The 20,579-nt window shown below is 31.2% G+C and overlaps 1 protein-coding gene across 1 annotated transcript; it reads right to left on the bottom strand.

Annotated features, from left to right (window-relative positions):
* Positions 1 to 10,638: 10,638 nt before the first annotated feature.
* Positions 10,639 to 12,589, bottom strand: LOC107947841 (V-type proton ATPase subunit E). Its single transcript, NM_001327537.1, is given in 6 exon segments — positions 10,639 to 10,905; positions 11,156 to 11,255; positions 11,406 to 11,623; positions 11,719 to 11,875; positions 12,276 to 12,376; positions 12,465 to 12,589. Coding segments are annotated over 6 exon segments (714 nt in total). The 5' UTR covers positions 12,567 to 12,589; the 3' UTR covers positions 10,639 to 10,869.
* Between the last annotated feature and the right edge of the window lie 7,990 nt (positions 12,590 to 20,579).

Raw genomic sequence — 20,579 nt, 5'->3', positions numbered from 1 at the left:
ATTTTTAACATATGAATTTACCTCGGTACAAAATGGCTAATTGTTCGATTTAGTCCACAACTTTGTTCTTTCCCTAGTCTAGGTCAGCACTTCGTCTTTCTTGATTTATAATACCACATTTAACTTATTAAATTATCACATTATTAAATTTAATACCTTATGGCAAAAACTACATTTTTGCCCCTAACTTTTCAACTTTTTACAACTTTTACAAATAGGTCCTTATTTGACATTTTCATCAAAAATCACTTGGTAAATGTTGTTTACCTAACATTAAACATAATTTTCTACAATTAGACATCAAAATACACAAATATTCAACATGGGTAAAATTTTAGACTTTGATTTTCTTTCAAATTAGTCCTTGAAATAGCTAAATCAAGTTACAACATTCACAAAAACGTAAAAATCATTAAAATGGGACAATCGAGCTTGAGAGCTTGGCAAACCCTAGCTATAGTTTCTCCTTGTGAATTTCGGCCATGGGGGATCAAATTAGAAAAAATGACATCTTTTTATTAGTTAATTTTGTCTTTATTTACTAAATGACCAAAATGCCCTTCACTTAAAACTTTGAAATTTCACCTAGCCATGTCCATTTTTGTCCAACTTAAAGTATAATGATCTAATTACAATTTAAGGACCTCCAATTTAAAATTTCATAGCAATTAGACACCTCTAGCTTCTAGAACACATTTTGCACCTATTGCAATTTAGTCCTGTTAGTCAAATTGGACACCCTATCGATAAAATTTCTTAACGCAATTTTCACACAATCATTCAATCATACTATAGACCTTAAAGAAATAATAAAATAAATATTTCTACTTCAAATTCGTGGTCCTGAAACCACTGTTCTAACTTTACCCTAAAAAGGGCTATTACAATATGAGCTACTTAGACTACAAGCCGATGAGTGCTAGGCACATTTCTACTTCGAATATACTGATAAGCACAGGGTGTAATTTATTTACTTTGAAATTGTTCGTTGAGGCATTGGGTGCCAATTTGGTGTGTTGGTTGGATCCGTGTATACATTCAAGTCCTAGTCAAGTTGTTTTTCCTTAAATTTTTTGAAACATTATATCTCAAAATGATATTGATATTGAACTAAAGTATTAATACTCAAACTAGAGTATCGATACTTTTCAAGGGTATTGATACATTTGATCTTTGTTCGATTTTTACAAAAGAAATAAAATTTTAAAATGGTATCGATACTTAAATAAGTATCGCTCCTTTTTTAATAGGTATCAGTACCAAAGATTTAAATGAAGAATTTCTAAACACTGAAGCTAAAAATGGTATCGGTACCTACCCAAGGGTATCGATACCTGTTATGAAAATTTGAAAACTTTCCAAATAAGTCCTACTTCATACCCGGGTCAACATAAGAGCCTTCATAAGCTCGATTAAAGCTCAGTTTCAATTATATAGCATAATATGTATGAATTTATAATATGATTGGATGTATTTATGACTTATATATAAATGAATTGATGATTGTTGCTCCAGCAACAGATGTGACATCTCGTAGCTCGGACCAGATGATCGGGTTAGGCAATAGGTGTTACAGGTAACCTGACATGTATATATTTTCAGCTCGAACGAGCAGCTGGTGTGGTGTAGGTACCTATGTATTCGAGTCCATTTACTAGGGTTCATTGGGTAAAACAGCTTATATGAAATGAGATGAAATGATCTTGATGCTCAAATGGAATAATGTTGAATGAATTGAGCATAATGCCTTTAATATGTATGTGATTGTACTATCTTTGGATTGAATGAGATTTTGAGGTTAGTTATCTAAATTTACATGAATTAGCATGTTAAATAATTATGACATTATATGATTTTAATTGTAAGTTAAAGCTCACTTTGTTGATGTTTTATTTTTCCATGTCTAGCCAAATTATGCTAAGTTATGGTAGCTTATTAAATTTAGATAAAAAGATAAAGTAAGTTTTGTTTAATACCTAGAAACTTACTAAGCATCCTATATGCTTACCTTGTTTGTTTTCTATTTTCCTTGTAGATCTTTACCTTGCAGAACACATCAAGCTGGATTTTTTCAAAGCTCACACTATCACCAAATCGGTAATTATATGATCATTTTGAGTCTAAGTTGTGGTATGTATATAAGTGTCATAGTGTGTATCTTAATATGTGAATGTGTTTAACACTTGGCAATTTGACTTAACCATTACATATAATATGTTGAATTGGTGTTTCGATTCATACATGTTGGACATATATGTATTTTTATGCCAAAAGATGTGATGATCGATAACTATATGTATGACATGTGAAATGACATGGAATGAGGTTGAAATGGTAGGTCGGTTAATAGGTGAATAAGATGAAAATGTATTTGAACATTTCTAACTTGAAATATGCTTGTAAAGTGTGGCCTACTTTTGATAGTTGATAGTTATGCTTAAGGCTTATAAGCCATAGATGTACATAATTTACACTACTTGTAACAACCCGTTTTTAGTGGTTTTGGAACCAAAATTCTGACGAGTGAGTTATTATTTTAATATTTATTCAATTTCTGTGGGATTATATTAAGGTCATATTAAAATTTTGTTAAGAAATTTTAATGTTTAGATGGTTAATTAAGTAAAAAGGACTAAATCGTAAAAGGTGTAAAAGTTGAATTCTATTAGTTAAAAGGGCTAAATGGTTATATAAATGAAAGTTAATGGACTTGAGTGGTAATTATACCATAAAATGTGTTAGTGGATAGTTATGGACAAGGTTTAGTTGAAACTTTTAATTATTAACAAGGGTAAAATGGTAAATTAATTAATATAAGTAAAACAAACAGCTAAAATGTTATCATCTTCTTTATTTTATTTTTTTTCAACCAAAATCACCATTGAAAGGGGGGAGAAAGCTTTAGATTTGATTTTCTTCATGCATGTTATGAATTCAAGCCCGTTTTTAATGATTTTTATGTTTTTGAGTTCGTTTTAGCTTAATCTAGCTAGCTCGGGGGTTCATTTGCAAAATTGTTAAGGGTTGAGGGACTTTCCATGGATTTTTTTAATGTTTTTTGATATTAATGGATAGATTATTAATCTTTGTTTTAAAATAAACATGTTTTGTTAAGTGATTTTTGATGAATTTTAGAAATAGGGATTAAATTATTAAAAGTATAATCCATGGCTTTTGTTGTGAATTGTTGGTAATTATAGGTTGTTTCAGGGCCCCTTGTAACGTTGGTTAAGTTGGATTTAGGCTAAAATGAGTTATATTCTAGTTATGAGCTTAAGGACTAAATTGTGAAAATATAAAATATTAGGGATAATTTTTTAATTTTACATAAAAATGTATTATGGATTAAATTGAATATTAGAAGAACTTAATTAAATGAAATTATTTATTTAGATCAAGATAAACCACAATCGGACTTAAATCGAGAAAAAGCTAAAGCTTAGGATTAATTCGGATTCCACTTCTACGACCCTAGTTATCGAGGTAAGTTCGTATTAACTATAATCGTTTTAATGTTAGCTAAATTGACTATTTTCTATGTTGTTTTAATATAAATGAATTTGAATATAAGTGTATCAACGCTGTGATGAATTGACGGATAACGAGTCTCGTTTGAACCTTAAGAATTCTTAGGATACAAGTGACATGTCATTAGGGATTTCATGTTTCGGGTACTGGCCTTGAGTGTCCTACCGATGGCTGAGGTCCTGCATTTGTTGCATATTCTCCACAACTTGTGTGAGTAGCATCATGTAGCTTATATTTCGACCCACAACTCATGTGAGCTGACCCATTTCATAGCTCGTGTGAGCATTGATGTAAAGGAAATGTTACGATTATATGGAAAGGCACACTATGTGTGAGCATTCCCGAGTATCCAATGTAATTCTAGATGGTTCAACAATTAAAAAATGAAATGAAATGGTAAGTATGCAAATGGAATGAATCATGATCTTATGATATTATTGATGAATTAAATGATGTGTTTATATATGGTAATCTACTTATCTTATGGTTAAATTCATTTGTATCACGGAAAAGTGTACTAACTTGTGAGTTTGATGATGTTGTATAAGCTTATACTAAGCTTATGGCATTGATAATGATTTATGCTTAATCTATGAATTGTATAAATGAAATGGTAAGTTATGTTTAAGTTTATAAAAGCTTACTAAGCACTCATTGCTTATGTAGTTACTTTCCTTTGTTTTATAGATAATTGAAAGCTCGATCAGTGGAAAGCTTGTCGGAGACCTATCACACTATCCAGCAATCATTTCGGTAGTTTTTGAGTATTTTGGCCAAGGTTAATAATGGCAGGTATAGGATTTTTGTAATGGTAGTTCATGGATGTGTAAAGAATGTTTTGGTATGTTTAGGCTTTTGGAAATTATGGTTGATTTGGTGTACTTTAATGCATTATCAAGTTGTGTTATTTTGGTAATTTTTAAGTGCTTGTTTATAAGGTCCTTTTGGCAAGTTTGTGATGACTTGTAAATGGTCATTTTTGGCATCATGTGGTAGATAATTAAATTAGGTTTTAATACTTGAAATATGGTAATGTTGACTTGTTTTGGTAGTTGATGTTTTGATACAACTATGGTGCCTTTGAATGGCATATTGGTTAGATGAATTAGGATGTTCGAAATGGCATGTTTATGTGTGTTTGAATGATGTTTAAACCCTTTGAATGTATTCCCAAATAGTATGGATGGCTAGGTATAATTTAGCTTTGAAATGGTATGAATTTAGGGTTAAATTATGGATCACACGGCCTAGGACTATGGCTACATAGTCATGTGTCATTTGTAAAATTATTGTGTTTCAAGTCAATGAGTTACACGGCCTTGTATGGCAACTTAGAGAGTTACATGGCCGTGTGACCCTACTTATTAAATTACACGGGGGAGGACACGGGCTGGGACACGGCCATGTGTCCCTTTGTTCGAATGTTACATGGCCTGGACTTTGTTACACAGCCTGGCCATACGGCTGTGTGACTCCTGTTTAAAACTTTTGTTTTGTTTCAAATTAGTCCCGAACTGCTTCTAAGCTATTTTTAAGGTCTTAAAGGCTTGATTTAGGGCTCGATTACATATGTTTGATTTTATTTAATGTGATTTATTTAAGTAATGTTTAATTATTATATTGAGATGTATTAAGGTTAAATGTTCTCTAATTAATTGGCAATGCTTCGTAACCCTAATCCAACGATGAAGATGGGTTAGGAGTGTTACACAAGTATTTGTAAATGGAGTGAAATGACACGTATTCAATGTGGTATGACATAGGTGAAGATTGGTATTTGAATGGTTTGGATGTTATGTTCTAATGAAATTAATTTGTTTAAGTTCAATTAATATATAAGTATTGTATGACTTGATAAGAAGTAGAATTTGATTGTTTGAACTTGTTTGGTTTGTTTTGAACCAAGTGAAAGTAGTATTTGGTGTACATACTGAATGGTTGTAGTTGGAAATGATGAAATGGGTACCAAAATGTGCATTTTGCAAAAAATAGGGGTCATGTTGCGACCTCAAACTTTTGATGTCACAACATCGCCATCACAATGAGTGATGTCTGTTGTAAAAAAATCGGTTCAAAAACAGTCTTCTTGCACATCAAAAATTAAAACCTTTGAAAATCAACCCAGTTTGTGATATATATAGCAATAAACCTAAACTAAAACCATACCTTTATTTTCGGATAGATGGATCATTATCGTTCATAGCTTTCAACCAAACAATCTTCTCCACTATTCTCGTACCACGTATTGCTTCGAATTCGGGCTTGAACTATTCGAATAAAACACAGAACTTAGGAATAGTTTTTCTTTTCTTTGGGGTGAAAACGAAAATTCTCATCTCAAATAGAAACCGAAAAAATTGTTATTCTAGAAAATATATTTAATTCTTAAAGAATATTTTTTTCTATTTTCGGGAAGAATAATGATGTCTTAAAGTTGTGTTTATAGCTCTTCCGATGCCATATATTTATAAAGAGAGAAGGTAGAACCCTTATTGAATTATAGAATTTTATTTCAACTAGAAAAATGAAATTCTAGTTCAACTAAGATGTAGAGGGCGAGAATCCTAGTTAATTATACTTGGGTTTGTTGTCCCCCCTTATTACATAAAGGGCTTTTGGGTCTCTTTCATATTGGGTCCAATTACAAGTACTTCCCAAGCTTATAAATCAATACCTTATAATTTGACCCAGCCTAATATTTATTTTTCTATTTCTCAAAAATAAACTCCAATGTAATTTCAATTAAATAGTCTTCTTAACCTAATTCTAATTCCGTTAAAATCATGATGACTTTACTATAAAAGAATTTATGAGAAAATATATTTAATATTTTTGTATTCAATGGCTCACTATGACCAAATGATTTATTTTCATTTTTGAACTTCATTTAATTCGAAAAACATAAATTTAATTTTTAGGTCATTTTCATTTTGGAGAAAACCACATTCATTTTGAAATGATTCCATTTCTCCATTTTCATTATGGAGAAAACCACAATCATTTCCAAATGTTTTCTAATTCTCAATTTCTATTCATTTGATTCAAAATGCAATTCATTTATGGTTTCAACGAACTAGCGGAGGGACTGATTGGATATATGCAATTGATGCTCAAATGATTTATAATTAAGTTCCAAAATTTCACCTATTAATTATAAACTCATTTAGTCACAAAACTATTCCACTATAATATTGTGACTGAGCTATCCCCAATGACATAACATTATGAAAGCAACTCAATTATTGCTCATCCAATGACCTTGTCAAAAGTGTGTTACCCTCATAGGATATCATTAATCTATTTGGGATAATATTCATTCTCCCAATATGATCATATTTTATCTCATGTTAACCATTACATCTTCCTTCATGAAAAGTCAATTACTATTAAATAGTAATCGATTCATCCATCACAAAGACAAATGACCTGTGGCTATATTTACTTTTCATCAACCATGTAATGCCAATGAGAGGACATCATTCACTCATGTATCCGGCTATGAATTCCACTGTTGTGAATGGCGCTACATACTACAAAAGTCATACACCCAACGCACCAACTTTTGGCTTCTTATCTATTCGAACCCAGGCTTTTACTTACATCAAAGTGTACAAGACATGCATACATAGTCCTTCATCCACTTAGGATTTAGGTATGCCACACTGTGAACATCACAAGTGAATAAATCCATAAACGGATTTAGCATCTATTCTTCTTGGGTTCAGTCCGATGTACTATCAGTCCAATCAGTCATATCCATGTCTCTATCTTTTGGGAATCGTCCGCTCCAATGCCCAAGATAAAGCATTTCCCGAATTGGACTTTATAGATGACATATTAATCTTTCAATCAGTTTGCTCATTTTCGATTAGGCGAAGGACATGTTTAGGTTCATCTACTAATATAAATTATTTTTCTGTATTATGATCCGGCCAGGTAATACCGTCTAGTATTAGTTAAACATTAGACAACTAGTGGGCAACATTTACTTCCATTTTCCTTTACTTGCAAAAAACACATGAGGACAATATACAAAGTATTAATGTAATTCATGAATACTTTTATTAACCAATTTGTTCGAAAAAATTATAAATATGCTTAGACAAAAATACTACACTTAGGGCACCAAGTGCAACAACGTCGTGACAAGTTTAGGCTTGTCATTGCTACATGACATACTGTGATGGCCACGTCGTGACAAAAACCTGATGAAGTTGCGACGTTGATTCATACATTTTTAAATCCTTGCAATTTGGTCCTATTTCATACTTGGGTTAACAAAAAAGATTACGTAAGCTTGTTTAAGACTCAGAAATGATTGTTTAATCATATTAGAATGTGATTGACACTTAATTGCATGTGTAAATGATTATTTTTTGCATAATTAACTGTAGTTACTCCGACAAGGAATGTAGCATCCTATAGCTCAGACCTAGTGATCGGGTCAGGCGAGGGGTGTTACACTAGGTGACCAAACCAGAAACACACTAATAGTTGGATAACTATTTTTATTATTTACCTTAGAGTATTATTTTAGTGTAAACCATATCAAGGTTTACTCAACTATTAGTGTGTTTCTGTTTTGGTCACCTATGTTTCTAAAATTTTATATTTGTCACCAACATTATCAAAATTTAATATTTTGGTCACCTCTCCATTAAATTACTAATATAATATTGGCATGGCTTTTTTATTGGCATAATAACAAATTTAGCTCTCCAATGTTTACAAATTCTATACATTTGGTCCTAGCTCTAAAAAAATTCAACAAATTTATCCCTTAACTCTATACATTCTATCAATTTAGTCTTGATTCTTAAAAATAAAAAATAAAAAATTTATTTAAAAGTTAAATTTCTATAAAAGTAGATACAAAATTGAGGATGAGGTCTTCCAAACCTAGCAGGTGAAAGGCGATGTTGGTAGCTCCATAATGATCCCTTATTCAATAGCACAACAATGGAGGATGTGGAAATCAATGAGTTTGGAGCAAGGGTTATTGGTGCTAGTGGTTGTGGTTGTGGGAGATGGTGATGTCTAGTGCTTGGTAAATTTGGCGAGGACTAAAAAATAAGGCTAGATGTATAAAGAACATATTATTATTTATAAAATAAAACTAAAAAAAGGGGGGGAAAGCTTGAATCTAGTTTAAGTCTTGTTTGTGAATTCTTTTTAAGAAAATTGTTATATTTTTAAAATTATTATTTGAATAAATAAATTTCATGTTAGAAAAAAAAAGAGAAATGGGTAATATTTATTTGATAATTTATTTATAATTTTCTATGTATTTTTATCAAAAACCAAACTTTTAAATATTTTTTTTATTTTTCATTTTTTAAAGTTTTAATTTTTAATTTTTAAGAATAAAGACTAAATTGATAGAATATGTGAAGTTGAGGGTTAAATTTGTTAAACTTTTTAGAATTAGGGCCAAATTGATAGAGTCTATAAATATTGGAGGGCTAAATTTTCTATTATGCCAATAAAAATATCACATCAACTTTTCATTAGTGATCTAATGGATGAGTGACCAAAATATTAAATTTCAATAATGTTAGTGACTAAAATAAACACTTTTAAACTTGAATAACCAAAATAAAAATATGCTAATAGTTGAGTGACTATTTATATAGTTCATCCATTATTTTATTAAAAATGAAAAGATAAATATATTGTATTAATATTTTTTACTTTATAAAAGTAAGAGTGTTTTAGTAATTTCAAAAGTGAGTTAGTACTTAGTTGACTCGTCAGAGTAACTTAATTAAGGGTTTAATAGAAGTATAGATAGCTTATAGTATTATTTTATTAAAAATGAAAAGACGAAAGTACCTTCGTATTAATATTTGTTACATTATAAAATAAATAATATTTTAATAATTTAAAAAATGAATTGGTGCTTGGTTGATACATGATACTAACTCAATTAGGGACATAATGTAAGATTATAATATTATTTTATCAAAAAATATAAAAAGACAGAAATACTTTTGTATAACATTTTTTATTTTAATATTTTAATAATTTCAAAATTGATTACTGCACTCTTAACTCGTGAAAGGATTTAATACAAGTATATAGAGGCAAAACAAGTTTATTGCGACTATAATTTGTAGTGACTATTTTATTGATCGTCTTTAGGGGTATCTACTGATACTGCCCAAGCCAGCTTTAGCTGAATAGCCCATCATCAACACTCAAATCCAGCATGATGTCATCGGTGTTGTTAACCCAGGCACGTTTCAAGCAAAGAGTTGCACTATGGGCCTCGAGTAGACCTACTCATGGGTCGGGCTACCAGCCTAGCCCGAAGGCCCGCCCGAAATGTGGGATGGTTTGGGCAAAAATATAGGCCTAAAAAAATGAGCTTGGACAAAAAAATAAGGCCCGTTTAAAAAAAGAGTCGGGCCTCGGGTAAAATATTTTTGGCCCGGGCCGGCCCGGCCCATCCCAAATTCACTAAATGACAAAAAAAATCTGCTATTTTTTTTTTATTTTTGAATGTTATTTTCTTCTTGTTTTCTCCCTATTTTGCTACTATATTACTATTATGTTGCTACTATTTTGTTGTTATTGTTTAGATATTGTATAAAACTTATTTTATTATTAATTTTGTTATTATTTTAGACGTATTTGCTTGTTAAGTTACATCTATTTTAGTGCTATTTAAATCTACATATATTTTAAAATTTATTTTCAGTTTGTTAAAAAATATTTATTTTAATTTTTTTAGTATTTTTGATGTATTATATATATTTAAAAATTATATAAAATAATATAAAAATTAATACAAGCAGGCCGGGTCTGGCCCGAATTTTAGCATTTTTATTTAGGTTAGGCTTGGGCAAAATTTTAAGCCTATTTTTTAGGCCCGGCTCAACTCGAGCCTAATAAATGAGCATAAATTTTTAGTTAAACCCGACCCATGAGCACTTCTAGCCTTTGAGTGCAGCCTGTGGCCGGTAGAGTTTTGGAATTTAGGGGAAAGACCCGACCCACACCTGCCATCCAACATGGCTCAGGCTCAGGCTCAGGCTCAGTGGAATGGATCAGATTGGCATATATGAATGTTTGAGACCGTGACAAAAGGCTAACTTGCTTACCGAAAAGTGAATAAGCAAACATTTCAAATTTTATTCATTATTTAAAAACAGTACTTTCACAATCCCAGAAAATGATATACGGACCAATCGAACAAGAGTTTCACTGACTTTTATCAAACAAATAAACTATTCGGGGAGAACAATATGAGAAAGCAAATACATGGAACAAATAACTTAATCACTATGCTCTATGGCCGAAGACAAAAGCTGCTGAGAAAAACAATACCATCTTAAGCCTTCAAGCAGCAACCTGACCAAAAAGCCACTTGCGGATCTGCAATTAGAGAAACAGGGAAAGAATGAAAAATGTATTAATTTAAGGGTCAAAATCAAGCTATGCTAAACTTATATGATCAGAATTACAAAACCTTGAACTTTCCACTCAAGCTAATAGTTAATTAGAGAAACAATTTCTCCATTCAAGCTATGAAATCATGGATAACCTAGAAACTATAGGTGAAATTAGTATAAGAGAAACAAGTTTGAAATAATCTAAATGCATCTCAAAATCTAACAAAACCCACCTCTGGAAGTTTCTTATTGAATGCAACATCCAACCGTGCATCCAGGGTATTCTCAAACACAATTTTTCCATCTCGAGATGCTATGACTACACCTCCAGAGCTGCAAAATTTTAAAAAGAAATAAGTATTAGCATTCCATCTCTGATCTTGTTCAGTGAAACACATAATAATATACCGAATACCATCTCTGCTCATAAACCATAAGGAGAAACGTTGGTACAGAATACCAAAAATTTATATATATATATACCAGAAAGGTCCATGAGCCTCAGCATGATGATGGAAAAAACCATGATGATGAGAAGGGCCAGGGGGAAGATGGACATCATCAACGATTATCTCTGGTGGATGAACATTCACTTTAGAAGCATATTCCTCCTTTGCTGAATCCAGAACAGACTCCACCAAATGCAAATCTTCTTTGCGACAACGGAGTAGGACTCCAGGCTCTTTCAGTCTAACTAAACTCTGCAATAAAAGTTATTCAAATCAAAACCTCCGAAGAGTTTTATCTAATGTTGCAACTTTCCAAGAAAGGGTTAATGATCCAGAAATGCACAGACCTGAACAATTAGATCTTTCAAAAGCCTTTTGTAAACATGGTGATCATGGCTCACATTGAGAAGGTCCTTGGATGCTGATTCTTTCATTGCATTAACCACACCATCTTGAGCCTGAAGGACCTTGATCCTAGATGCATTAAGCTGCATCGAATACTCACTGCAACAATTAGAATAAATTGAATATTTTTCACACAAGAATGGGTATATTCCTAATTGATAACTCCTGAGTGCCAATTCTGCATCAAAACAATCTAAAATCGCTTCACTTTCACATCAATTATCACCACGATAATCAATCTTCTACAAGGTTCTATAAAACCCAAATCACATTAAGTTTTGGATTACTAACTACAATAGTGCCGTTTTGAAATCTGACTAATTTCCAATAAGTTAAGTGTTATATTTTGGTTATATTTAAGTAGAAATGTTAACCTCACTTTGAATTCAATCAAATATCCACTAAAACATAGAGATCCAGTGCGATAAATAAACTGAAGTAAAAACAGAAATTTAGACAGCAGAAAAAAGGGAAAAGTAAAGTAAATTGAAGAATTTACATTTTCTTTCGGATTTCAACTTGCTTCTCCTTCTTCTCGTACTCCTGCCTAATCTTCTTCTTCTCCGCTTCCACCAATTGAAGCTTCTCGATGTTGAACTCCTAAAATACACATCATTGTACAATCAATTTTTCACCATAATATCCAAAAAGAAACAAAAAGTGAATAAAATAGAGAGAATTGAAGTACCTCTTCAGCGGAAACAGAGATCTCGTTAGCCTTTTCCTCCGCTTCCTGGCGGATGAATCTCACCATCTGCTGGATCTGCTTGGATACATCAGCGTCGTTCATTTTGGCAGGGATCTTGATTTGATCTTTCGATGAACTTACCAGAGAAGAGTGTAGAAGACGACGATGTTTGGCTGGTATTTGATAGAGGTAAGAGAAATAAATCCAACTCTGTCGCTGAACCAGTTTTTATTTTTCTCACGTGCTCCGTATATGTGTCTGATCAAGGGCCGTTCGTTTAAAAAAACAATTCTGACCGTCTGATTGTGAGGAATACTGAATTAATCAAGCCTCGCGTTTTATCTCCGCTGTAGATTTTCTCTCTCCTTTCCACGGGATGATTAGAAGTTACGTTACCTTTTTAGATTTACTAGATTTTATTCCTCACATGCGCTGTTAAGCGGGGGTGAGCATGGATCGGGCCAACCGGTTTGGTCTGAACATTTATCCGAAATGTGATAGAATTTAGATAAAAAATAATCTTTTATAAAATGAATTAGGCCATAAGTAAGGTATTTTTTGTTCGATTCGGCCTAAATTCACTAAATGATAAAAAATTTTATTTTTTATTATTTTTTCTTTTTTTTGTTACTATTTTACTATTATATTGCTACTATTTATTTGTATAAAATTTATTTTATTGCTAATTTTGTTATTAATTTAAAGACATTTGTTAATTTTGTTATTATTTTAGAGACATTTGCTTGTTAAGTTGTATCTATTTTAGTGTTATTTAAGTATACATATTTTTTAAAATTTATTTTTAATTTGTTGGGAAATATTTATTTTAATGTTTTTAGTATTTTTGATGTATTATATATATTTTAAAATTATATAAAAAATAATATGGGTGGACTGAGTTAGGCCTGAGTTTTAACATTTTTATCTAGGACGGGCTTGGACAAAATTTTGGACCCATTTTTTGGACCAAGCCCGAACCTAGCAAATGGACTTGGAATTTTAGTCAGACCTAGCCTGGCCCGGCCCAACCCATGCTCACCTTTATTGTTAAGGAATAAATGCATTTATAAATTTTATATTTCATGTAAATAAAAGAGGTTGAAAATAATATAGAAATTTAGAGAAAGTAAATTATAATATTAAATTTAAATTTAAAAATAATAATAACTATGAAATATTTACTATAAATTAATAAATATATTTAATAAAGATGATTAAAAAATAATTATTAAAATCTTATATGTTAAATCTCTTTTTATTTTTTTAAAAATCCACCTTTCATCCATTTATAACTTCATGTATAATAAGAATAAGATAGAAAAGAAAGTATAAAAGAACATTTGTTTTGCACAGAATAAATAACTTTTAAAAAATAACATTATATTATATTATATCATCATAAATAAAATAATCTTCAGTGCTATTGGCCTCTGAATATTTATACTACTGTTATATATAAATTTAAACTTAGATTTTAATTGATATATAATTTTAACACTAATTAAGTGATAATTAAAAGATAAAATTAATCTCTATCTATATACGTAGACTTTCAGTCAAGTTATAATTTTATTTTATTACATTAATAAATATGAAAATAAAAAATTTTACTTATAAAAAATAAAAAATAGAATTTTTAAAATAATATTTTAAACTTAATTATTAGTTATTTTGGCTTATTGATAATGAGTATGCTTAGACTTTTATTCAAGTTATAACTCTATTTTAGAGTCAACAAAATTATCCCGATTTATTTATAAATAAAGTTATAACTAATTGTGAAACTAAAATAAAAAATAAAATAAAATAAAGAATACACAATTTTTTACGTAGAAACCCTTTCAGGAAAAAACCATTGGCAGAGGAGAAGAAAATTCACTATGTCGAATTCGAATTATTACAAGAAGAATAAACTATGTCTATTTATAGGCTTGTAAAGCCATATTCTAGTAAGACTGAAATACCTTATTCTAATCAATATCAAATAGATGGAATTTAATAAGGTTTAAAAAACCTATTCTAAAATAAAATAAAAGAAGTGTAATTCTATATGGATTCTTCTTTTATTTTATTTTACCACTGTATTTTATTTAAATAAGGATTCGGGTCATTGAATTCTAACAATCTCCACCTTGACACGAATTCTCAATGAACAAGTTCTTCATCGCGAACTCTCAACGAACAAGTTCTCCACCTCTTCCATAAAACCCCTTAAGGGTTTAAATTCAATAATAAACACCAACCAAGTCTAAGCAATGCTCAAACTTGGTTATAGGAAGTGAATTAGTCATCATATCTGCAAGATTTTCATGAGTACTAATTTTGCTCACAACAATATCACCACGAGCAATAATATCACGAACAAAATGATATCGAACATCAATGCGTTTTGTTCTCTCATGAAACATTTGATCTTTTGTAAGAAAGATGGCACTCTGACTATCACAAAATACTGTCCTGATTTGAAGGTCTTCATTGAGTTCACTAAAGAGTCCTTTCAACCAAATAGCTTCTTTACAAGCCTCAGTATTCGCCATGTACTCAACTTCAGTGGTAGACAAAGCGACTGTAGTTTGCAAAATGGCTTTCCAACTGATTGCACAACCTCCGATTGTAAAGATATAACCTGTGAGAGATCTTCCTCTATCAAGGTCTCCAGCAAAATCAGCATTAACATACCCAATGACTCCATCTTTAGTTCTTCCAAACTGTAAGCAAACATCAGTAGTACCTCGTAAGTATCTTAAAATCCACTGAACTGCTTTCCAGTGTTCTTTACTGGGATTCTCCATGTATCTGTTAATTGCACTGACTGCATATGATAAATCAAGACGTGAACAAACCATAGCATACATGAGAGATCCTACTGCACTAGATTATGGAATATGTGACATGTACTTAATCTCATCATCTGAAAGTGGAGACAAAGCTGGTGAAAGTCTAAAATGGGCTGCTACATGAGTACTAACAGGCTTAGCACTCTGCATATTAAACCTACAAAGAACTTTCTCAATGTACCCCTTTTGACTTAGGTATAATTTACTTGCTTTTCTATCTCTGAGAATCTCCATACCAAGTATCTTCTTTGCTGGTCCTAAATCTTTCATCTCGAATTCTTCACTTAGTTGGGCTTTTACCTTTCTTATCTCTCTTTTATCTTTTGCTGCTATCAACATGTCATTAACATAAAGAAGTAGATACACAAAAGAACCATCACTGTTTTTCTTAAAGTAAACACAACTGTCAAAACTATTTCTTTTGAAATCATGAGAAGTCATAAAGGAATTAAACCTCTTGTACCACTGTCTTGGTGACTGTTTCAAACCGTAAATGGACTTTTTCAGCAAGCAAACATAGTCATTTTTTTCTAAGATTGTAAAACCCTCTGGTCGTTGCATGTAAATATCCTCCTCAAGTTCTCCATGTAAAAATGCAGTTTTTACATCTAACTGCTCAAGCTCTAAATCATGCATGGCCACAATACCAAGCAAAGCTCGAATCGAACTATGCTTAACAACTGGGGAGAACACATCTATGAAGTCCACTCCTGGAATTTGATTGTAACCCTTTACAACAAGCCTTGCTTTTTATCTGGGTTCTTCAACTCCTAGAGTCCCTTCTTTCTTTTTAAACACCCATTTACAACGAACAACCTTTTTACCTTTAGGAAGTTTCACAAGATCCCATGTTCTGTTTTTGTGGAGTGATTTCATCTCCTCTTGCATAGCAAACATCCACTTTTCTGAGTCTTCACAGCTAACCACCTCAGAATAATTAGATGGCTTTTGATTCGCATCTATATCTTCAGCCACATTTAAAGTATAAGCAACTAGATCAGCCTCGGCATACTTTTTTGGAGGTTTAATTTCTCTTCTAGTTCTGTTTTTGGCGATAGAGTATTATGGTGAAGAAGCAACTCTATTCTCAATTTTTGTACTGGCTTGAGGAGTCGACTCTGTATCAATCTGATGCTCCTCCTACTTTCGATTTTCTTTATTGGAAGAGTCTTTAAGAGATAAGTTAGGTACATAACAGTTTCATCAAAAATAACATCTCTACTAATCACAACTTTTCTATTTTTAGGACACCATAACTTATACCCTTTTATACCAGTTTTATAACCAAGAAAAACATATTTAATTGATCTCGGTTACAATTTTCCATTATCAACATGAGCATGCGTAGGACACCCAAAAATCTTTAAACCAGAATAATTAGTAGGATTACCACACCATACCTCTTGTGAAGTCTTTTTCTCAATGGCAATAGATGGGGATCGGTTGATAAAAAAATATGCAATAGAGGTTGTTTCGGCCCAAAACGACTTTGGTAAGTTAGCATTTGAGAACATACATCGAACCTTCTCCATGATCGTTCTGTTCATTCGTTCTGCAACACCATTTTGCTGTGAAGTATGGCGAACTGTCAAGTGTCTCACGATCCCTTCTGACTTGCACAATCTATTAAACTCATCAGAACAGAGCTTTAAGCCATTGTTTGTACGGGGTTATTTTATTTGTTTTCCCATCTGTTTTTCAATCATAATTTTCCAAGACTTAACTGCGGAAAACACATTTCTTTTCTGCTTCAAGAAGAATGTCCAAACTTTTTTGGGAAAATCATCAATAAAGGTTGGCATATAATTAGCTCCACCTCCCGAAGGCACTCTGGATGGCCCCCACAGATCAGAATGAATATACTCCAACGTTCCCTTTGTGTTATGGATTCCTCTGGTGAATCGAACTCTCTTTTGCTTCCCAAAAACACAGTGCTCACAGAAATTCAGTTTGCAAATTCCTTACCCATTAAGAAGTCCTCTTTTGCTCAATTATGCCATGTCATTCTCACTCATATGCCCTAGGCGCATATGCCAAAGTTTAGTAATATCATCATCTGACAAGGAAGAGGAAGCGATAGCTGCATCACTAGTAACAGTAGAACCCATCAAAACATATAACTTGGCAGTCTTTCTTTGCCCTTTCATCACAATAAGGGAACCTTTGGAAATCTTTAAAACCCTACTTTCAGCTGTGTATTTGTACCCTTTTGAATCAAGAGTACTCAACGAAATTAAATTTCTTTTCAATTCTGGAACATGTCGTATGTCACTAAGTGTTCTGACAACTCCATCAAACATCTTAACTTTAATTGTTCCAACACCTGCGATTTTACACGAAGCATTATTTCCTATCAAAACAACACCTTCAGACATTGTTTCGTAAGTTGTAAACCAATCTCGATTGGGACTCATATGGAAGGTGCAGTCTGAATCAAGTATCTACTCCTCGCTCACTTTAGAATTGTTGACTGAAGCGACTAGAAGTTCACCATCGCTGTAGTCTTCTACAACATCAGCTTCACTGGAATTTTCTGGTTGTTTTCCCTTTTGATTCGCAGTCTCCCTTTTAATCTTGTTCTGTAGCTTATAGCACTCAGATTTAATGTGCCCTTTCTTCTTGCAAAAGTTACAAGTTTTACCTCTTTTTGAAGATTTTGATCTACCTTTAGATTTACCGCGAGGATTCCGTTCCTGTGTCCTTCCATGATCATCATCAGCATTCTGATCTTGTCTCCTACAAACAATGAGACCCTCTTCCTGAGAGTCGAGTTTAACCACAAGATGTTTCATCTTATCATACAAGGTCAAAGAATCATAAACCTCATCAACTGTGAGAGACTTGCGGCTATATAAAATCATGTCTCTAAAGGTTGAATAAGACGGGGGCAACAAACAAAGTAGAATCAACCCTAGATCTTCCTTATCATACTGAACCTCCATGGCCTCCAAGTTTGAGAGAATTTCTTTAAACACTGTTAATTGTTCGTGTATAGACGCACCTTTCTCCAAACGATGAGCATAAAGACGCTGCTTCATATGCAACTTGCTTGTTAGAGTTTTCGACATACATATTTGTTCTAGCCTCTTCCATAATGTAGCGACAGTATTCTCTTTCATCACATCCTACAAAATTTCGTTGGAAAAATGCAGATGTAATTGTGTTAACGCCTTTCGATCCTTACGTTTCTTCTCTTCATTTGTTAATGTCGAATGCATCTTATCTATCCCTAGTAGGGCATCCTCCAAATCCATCTGCGCAAGAACTGCTTGCATCTTAATCTGTCACAATGTAAATCCAGTGTTGCGATCCAACAGCAAAATTTCATACTTCAAAGACGCTATTACCGTGATCGAGATGAACAACTCAGAAGCTCTGATACCAATTTGTGAAAATAAAATAAAATAAAATAAAAATAAAGAACACACAAATTTTTACGTGGAAACCCTTTTAGGAAAAAATCACGGGCAGAGGAGAAGAAAATTCACTATGTCGAATTCGAATTATTACAAGAAGAATAGATTATGTCTATTTATAGGCTTGTAAAGCCATATTCTAGTAAGACTGAAACACCTTATTCTAATTAATATCAAATAGATGGAATTTAATAAGGTTTAAAAAACCTTATTCTAAAATAAAATAAAAGAAGTGTAATTCTATATTGATTCTTCTTTTATTTTATTTTACCACTGTATTTTATTTAAATAAGGATTCGAGTCACTTAATTCTAACACTAATAATTCTAAATTAAATTATAAATATTTTTAAATGCCAATTTAATAATATGATAGAAAATAAAGGATGTTCTCATTGGTTCAATAATTTTTTCAAACTCATGCTTTTATATAGATTATAGATTAGATTGCACGTTCATTATTCGGAGAAAATAATTATATAATAAATTTATTAAAAGTTGACATACAAATTAAATAGGATTTTGGTTAAACAAATTAACTAAGGCTTTGGTTGAATTGATAAAATAGAGATAATGGGTATTAAGGTGTTTTGGGTTCAAATTTTATTGCATATATTTTTAGATTTATCAAAATATAAAAAAAAGATATAAATATCCTCAAAATAATATTTGTTGCTTTGTGAAATAAATAAACTTTTGGCAAATCTACAATTGAGTTAAAACCCAATTAATAGATGACACCAACTAAATCAAATGTATTATAATAGCATAGAATTTTAGAAATTTAGCCTTTGTTTGATTTCTAACAATATTTTGTATTTTCATTTTCAAAAAATAGTTTTAATTGTCGATTGAGCCTTAGCTAGTTGGCATCGGCGTTGTTGCCAGTGCAAGAGGATATGGCTTCGAGTGTATTGAAGCGCATTATCCTTTTATTTAAGTGTTGGGATGGACTATGGATAGTTCTAGGCATTGTATCAAAAAACAAAAATTAGAAATCATGATGCTACACTCATATGAAAGAAAGTAAATAAATAATAATAATAATCTTCTGTTTTTAAAAAATTAAAAAGCACATTTGATAAAAAAATAAAAATTTGTTTTCAATAATAAAAGTATAAAAAACACATTTGATAATTATTTTTCTATAATAAAAACGTGAGAAATAAAAAAAATACATTTATATGAATTTGAACTTAAGATATCAAGCTTAATATTTGAATTTGGAATAAATTATCAAATTTAATATTTAAAAATTATTTTAAAAAATATTTTTACCAATTTGAATCAAATTCAATTCATTCAATGCTACAAATCATTGTAAATCATTGTATAGATTGTACATTTCAACTTTTGAATTTGGTGGGCCTTTGATTTTATTAGAAATTAACTAAACCAACATTTGAATGTAATTTACAACTAAATTAAATCAAACATGCAAACAAAAAATTAAATAGACAAAATTAACTAAATTTAAATATAAAAATAAAGGAAAGTATATTATTTAAGTATTTTTCATAGAAAAATATTATCTTAAATAAATGAATCATTAAATGATTTTATTCGTGAATATATACGAACCAAAAACACCTTTATTCAAATCTAATTGTTTAATAATAAAAAATTATTTGTTTATATTCATTTATTTAATTTAATAAATCAACATTATGCTAACGGTTTACAAATAATTAGTCCAACGTTTGGTTGATTTACGGTGAAGAATTTAATGCTGGAATAATTGGAAATTGATTTTTTATAAATAAAATCAAAATTTGAAATAAATTTCGGTCTTGTTTTTATAAATTAATGTTGACCGAGTTGAGAGTTGAGTGGAGATAAGTTTTTCGGCCTAATTTATCTTCA

Source organism: Gossypium hirsutum, chromosome A08 (assembly GCF_007990345.1).
Source record: "Gossypium hirsutum isolate 1008001.06 chromosome A08, Gossypium_hirsutum_v2.1, whole genome shotgun sequence".
Classification (NCBI taxonomy): domain Eukaryota; kingdom Viridiplantae; phylum Streptophyta; class Magnoliopsida; order Malvales; family Malvaceae; genus Gossypium; species Gossypium hirsutum.
The sequence above is the reverse complement of the archived record's forward strand: the minus strand, read 5'-3'. Positions and strand labels throughout refer to the sequence as shown.